The sequence below is a fragment of the Urocitellus parryii genome, chromosome 9, assembly GCF_045843805.1.
Source record: "Urocitellus parryii isolate mUroPar1 chromosome 9, mUroPar1.hap1, whole genome shotgun sequence".
Classification (NCBI taxonomy): Eukaryota; Metazoa; Chordata; class Mammalia; order Rodentia; family Sciuridae; genus Urocitellus; species Urocitellus parryii.
Window position 1 is genome coordinate 112,457,926 of NC_135539.1, and position 5,884 is coordinate 112,463,809.

Consider the following 5,884-nt stretch of genomic DNA (forward strand, 5'->3'; position numbering starts at 1 on the left):
GCTCCAGAAAAACCACAGCACACAGTAGGGACTGAGTAAGTATTAGTGGAAGGAATTGTGAACTGGGAGAAAAGGGGGTGAGGTGAAAGAGGTCATTGGCCATAAACAGATGCAAAACAGGCCCACAGCTCAGCAACTCCCCAGACAGGCTCACCTTTGCTGGGACTGGGCCTGGGTGCTTCTGGGGTTCCAAAAGTGGGCCTCCTTTCCATCCTTTGTCTCTTGGCCACCACCACTGGGGCGGGCCTGGAGAAGATAGGCAATTATATATTTCGAATAGTCGTTGGACTGCCTTGAATAGGCAAGCTGGCCTCATGCCCTCTCTCCCTGAGGATTCACAGATCAGAGGGCTGTGTCTATCCTGTCTCCTGCTGCAGAGCACTGCAACAGAAAAATTCTGAGCAAACGAAGTCTCTCTCACAGTCCTCAGATAGACCCAGCAGAAGGCCTCCCTTGGGAGAACAGGCCCCTGTTTAACCACGCTGAGATCCAGGCGAATCTCTCTGGTGGTATTTGTCCCATTTTTTTTTAAGTGGAAATGGAGTTTGACTGCTAAACCCTGCTTCCCTGCTTTTTTCTAAATGCAAAGACTATTGAAAAAAAAAAAAAATCTCTGTCCCCATCTGTAGAAGGGGATGGCACTGAAGTTTAACCTCAGGGGATCTCTTGTGGCACTGTTAGTCTGGGTCTGCCACTGTCACGTTGATGCCCCTGTCTTCCTGTCATATTTGCAATGACTCTGAGGGTGGGCCAGCCTCTGGCAAACCCTAGATGCAGGGCACAAGGACCTTTCAGCCCCTGGCCACAGTGTCCCCCAATACCTTAGAATGCTGATTGATGTCTGGCTGCCCTTGTAGTTGGGGGGGGGGTGTTCTTTCTGCATAGACTGGCAGGCAAGGAGCAAGGAGGGCTGACCTTGGCAAGCTAGAACTGTAGCCTCTGAAGCCCATGAAGGTAGAGAGGGCTTGGCTCCTGATTCCAGGGCGCTCCTCTCCAGCAGCCAAGAAGGAGTTAACTCCAAGGAGGACCTGGGATTCTCCTAGACTAGAGGCCGGTGCCCAGCTTTGCTCTGCCAACTCCGGGAAGAAGTCCTGGGATCTGTAGTCTGTGCCACCACCCACCCCTGGCCTGCCTGTTTATCAACACAGCCTGGCAGACTACAGTTCCCAGAAACCTGCAGAGGCTAGGCTTTGGGGGAGGGGGTGGGCTGTGAGGCTCGGTGATGGCAGGAGAGGAGAGGGAGGAGGTGGGGAGAGAACCCAATTCACCCCCTTCCTTTTTAATTCTTTCTCCTGGTGTGTGTGCTCCACCGCCCGAGCTAATCCCCCAAATCCGGTCTCCTAAGCCGCAGCTGCTTCCCTTCGCAGTGATGAATGGCTCGGGGAGGGAAGGTGAATTCATATTTTAATTACTGAGGCGCGGTGCTCAGGGCGCAGGGGAGGGGGCGGAGGGCTCAGCATTGTTCCTGAGGCCTTGAGGGCGCCCCTCCCTGGGTCACTTCTCCTGCCCTTTACCTGGGGTGGGGGGTGCTGGTGGGGGTGGGGGCATCTGGCTTGAAGTTCCTCTGGTTCTTGAGCCTTGCGGGCTGAGGACTCGGAGGACAATTTTCCCCTCACTTGTTAGAGGATTCCTGGCATGTCCCAACACTTTGTGAATCTCTTCCTACCCTCCACCCCCACTGCCACCCACTTGGATGGAGGACATTGCCAAAATTCGAGACGCTGAGGAGTTTGAGGTCTGCAAGCCCGGGAGCCCTGTCTTGGGAGTGTCTTCTTAGTTCTTCCAGGTTTCCTGCGATCTCCCACTCACTGCCCTGTTTTTCGAGAGGTGCAGCCTAGGGGACGAGGAAATGGGCGAGCTGGGAGCCTGGGGAACCCCCCAGTGGGGATGGGAGGGTGGATGCCTTGTGGCTTGGCATCGCATCTGCTGGGCTCCCACACAGCTGGCCAGACCCAGAAGCATCTATGCCCTCAGACCTCAGACCATCTTGGACCCACGCTGGGGAAAAGCCAGAGAGTAAGATGGAGAAGGAGCCAGGGCCAATAGCTTGCAGTCAGCAAGGCCACTGTGGGATAGAGGGAGGCTGGTCCAGTGTCCACTGCCTCCTTCCTGCCCTGGGTTTCTAGGGGCTGCTTCTCAATTCCTCAGCCCCTCCCGGATGTGGGCATGGACCAGGAGGGAGGGAGGGGAGTTCCCAGCAGGAGCCCAGATGAGTGGGGAGTGTTCCAGAGGCTAGAAGAGGAGGGTCATCAGGACCTGACTTCTCCAGGGAGCCTCCAGCCGGTGCTGGAGCACATTGCCAAGTGTCAGGGACAAAGGCAGAGGAGGGAGCGACTGAACCCCTGCCTGGGCAAAGCAGAGAGCCGAGACCACAGCCCTGCCCCAGGGCTCCCCAGGTACTTGTTGGTGGGGGTGCTGAGGGAGGAGGGGTGGGGCCCACAGCAGGCAGGGACGTGGATGTGAGTTGGGATTCTCTCCCCATGTGTCCCCCACTTCAGGGACTAGCCTGGCTACCTTTGTGCCAATGATAGAACCCAGGTTGCTTTCAGGGCTTGTTGTGGGACTTGCAGTGAGACCCCTGCAGGCCTGGTGGAGAAGGGGGAGCATTCGAAATCCAAGGTCTGGGCAGAAGGATCAGGCCCTGTGTCAACACTCTGGCTTGGGGAACAAGGACCCAGAATCCCATGGAGGCAGCCAGCCTCTGACTCCTGGAGCCAGGTTGCAGCCTTGAGCCCAGCTGCTCAGGGCTTCCTTCCACTCTCCTTCCCTTTGATGGGAAAGTCCTGGTTGTTTCTGGCCCTTCCCAGCCTTCCTTACAGGGTGGGCTGAGCCAAGGACTCAGGATTCTCATCCTGTCCCTCCTTCAGGGAGCAATAGTCACTTAAGGAGGTATATTTTGCTGTTTTGAAGAAAGAGCAGGCATTGGAGAGGACCTGGGGGAAGAGGGACAAGGACCTCCATATCCTGGGGCCAGAGACCCTGCACTGCACCCAGACTTGGGGGAGGGCATGATGGTCAAAGCTACTTGCCAGGTTTTTATTTATTTATTTATTTGGTACCAGGGATTGAACCCAGGGACGGTTACCCACTGAGCCACATCCCCAGCCCTTTTTAAAATATTTTATTTAGAGACCAGGGTCTGGCTGAGTTGTTGGGGCTTCACTAAATTGCTGAGACTGGCTTTGAACTTGCAATCCTCTTGCCTCAGCCTCCCAAGCTGCTGGGAGTATAGACGTGCACCACTACATGCTGGTTTTAGATGTGAGTTCCTTCCCCAGATCAGCTGTGTTATACTGTGGGTTTCTCCATATATTTTTCTGTAATCTTGGGATATTTTGTTGACAGTGTCCTTGATCTATACCTCTGGCATGGAAGTGTATGCATTACAATTACTGATGGCAAGGGAAGCCTCTTGCTGTCCCTCTCCCTTCTTCCTGCCAAGGCTGGGATTCCCAGTGCCCTTCTAGTCCCTTAGATTTAGGGTCTGAATGTTAACCTCAGGTAACCTCATGACACACTGAAATGAGGAAATGAAGGGCCAGAGAGGTACAGCTACTTGCCCAGGGTGACACAGCATACCAGCGTCAGAGCCAAGAATAGAACCTAGGCCACTGAAGCTCCAGCTCAGATCCCTATCTCTCTAGGTTTGTCATGGGAGGGATCCAGAGGTAGCTGCAGTAGATGAATCTAGAAATATTGTAGTTGTGTCTCGGCATTGTCTATATATATCCCAGAGATTGCTCTCTGCTCACTATATATACTCCACCAGAGTGGGTGCGTAAATGGTGCTGGAAAGCAGGTTATTAAATAACAGCCTACCTACCCGTGCTGACTCAAGCTGGGCCTCCTGCCCACCCAGCTGGCCATTGGAAACGCATTGCACCTATTAATTACAGCTATTAGCTGTATTACCAGGATGCTGAGAGGGGGAGGGAGGGAGGGAGGGAGGGAAATATCCTGACAGGACCCAGCTCCGCAGCAGGCACTGTGCTTGGTGGGGATCTCTGCTCTGTCTGGAGGAGCTGAAGAATTTGGCCAAAGGGATAAGATTGGCCAGACTTGGGGAGGTGTCCAGAGAGCCACCATCTGGGTCAGGCCAAATTTCTCAGGGACAGTGGAGCCACTTTGCATGTGGGCCTCAAATTTGGAGCTAGGTCATCCTGTGCAATCCCTGCTGGTGAAGGGAGGTCCCTCCCACGTCCTCTTTCCAAACCCCTCTGACAGCCCCTTTAAGCTTCGCTCACCCACTTGCTCCCAGCATTCTTCTTAGAGCCAAGCACCATGTGAGCCAGCAGACCCAGAATGCCATGCAGGTGTCCCAGCTGTCCTGCCTGAACTGGCTCCTCTGCTCCCCCCACAGGGTCTGCTGCACAGGATGGGCAGAGAGGTGAACCGGGGCAATGTGCAGAGGGTGCAGCTAGGGAAACCAGAGTGGGAGCCTGGAGAAAGGGGCACCCTCAAGGACTGAACTGACCTCCCATCCCCAGCCACGCTCTTGCAGAGTGGCCCCTGCCTGGCTCCTGGGCCAAGCACCATGTCAGCCCCAGGTGGAGCCCGGTGTGCCCAACCAGGGCAAGTCCAGCCTCAGCCTGTGCCTCAGACTGACTTTGTTTTGTTTTGTTTTTTTGGTACTGGGGACTGAACTCAGGGACACTTAACCACTGATCCATATCCCCAGCTCCTTTTTGTGTTTTATTTAGAGACAGGGTCTCGCTGAGTTGCTTAGGGCCTCGATAGGTTGCTGAGGCTGGCTTTGAACTGGCCTTCCTCCTGCCTCAGCCTCCTGAGCTTCTGGGATTACAGGCATCTGCCATCAAGCACCTGGCTCAGACTGACTTTTGGACTAGGAAAGAAAGGAGGTCTTTCCCTTTTGTTTTGAGCCCCCAACCCCTTTGCCCAACCTATGTCCTAAATAAAATAGCCTGTTGGCTAAAAGAACTGGCTTTGCTGTCTGTTCTCTGCATGGCGAGTTGGGGGTGCGTGTTACTCTAGGCAGTGAAAGGACGCATGTTCTGTTTCCTATAGATTTCTCTAAGGGTGTCAGACAGCTTGGGTCTGTTAAAAAAGGGAGGAGTCCGTGAATCAGTTCCAGGCGACAAAGTAGAATCTGCTGGATGAAGGAGTTTCTTCAAGCTCCCCAAAGTCCCACATTTGGATCATCGGATGTGCAACCTAAAGGAGCAAGCCGCCCCCTCCCCACTTTGAACCTGTGTGACATGGCACAGGCCAGAGCTTATTTTGAGCCCATTGTTTCCTGTTGCACAACCACAGGTGTGTGGTGAGGGGAGGCAGAGGGTGGGGACAGAAAGCTGGGCTTTCTCTTGGATGACATCAGCTCCAGGTGGATCAGGAAACACAGATATTTCAAAGAGGTGGTGATCTGGTGGCTTGACTCTCTCCCCTAGCTGGTGTGAGAGGGATCTGGGCAGCCTCAGCGAGTCCCAAGCGTTCTGGGAACAATAACCCCAGTTCGCTTCTCTCTTCCCACCTCTCTCCTGCCCCTCTTCCCTGCTGCCTTCCCTACAGATCTTCTCTGGTGAGCGTCCCCCAGCCTGACCCAGGGCATGCCCCAGTTCACTTTCGCCTGCTTCTGTGGCCTCCACGGCTTCTGCAAGATGAAGAGGAAGAAGGAGGACATTCACAGAGAGCGGGAAACAGCGGTGTGAGCAGAGCCAGGGCCCCTTTGTCACTCCCTAGCAGGCAGCAGGAAGCATCTTGCATCATGATTGAGCGGCTGCTCCTCTCTCTCCGCTTGGCCAGACTCTAACCTGAGGGCATCCACCTCCTGAATGCCTCCTGGGCATCCTCATGCCCACACCCATTAGCTTGCAATCTTCAGACCTCCCTGGAGAGAGGTCTCCACTGGACAAAGGGAGACCAGGAC

At 54.6% G+C, this 5,884-nt stretch overlaps 1 protein-coding gene across 1 annotated transcript; it reads left to right on the forward strand.

Moving 5' to 3' along the window:
- Nucleotides 1–5,564: 5,564 nt before the first annotated feature.
- Nucleotides 5,565–5,666, forward strand: Blacat1 (BLACAT1 overlapping LEMD1 locus). The gene has a single exon (XM_077802554.1). It carries the CDS (start codon nt 5,565–5,567, stop codon nt 5,664–5,666), a length of 102 nt encoding a protein of 33 aa, XP_077658680.1.
- The last annotated feature ends 218 nt before the right edge of the window (nt 5,667–5,884 follow it).

What these genes read in the sequence shown, in the direction of transcription:
- Blacat1 (XM_077802554.1), top strand. Translation starts at nt 5,565, where the DNA reads ATGCCCCAGTTCACTTTCGCCTGCTTCTGTGGCCTCCACGGCTTCTGC.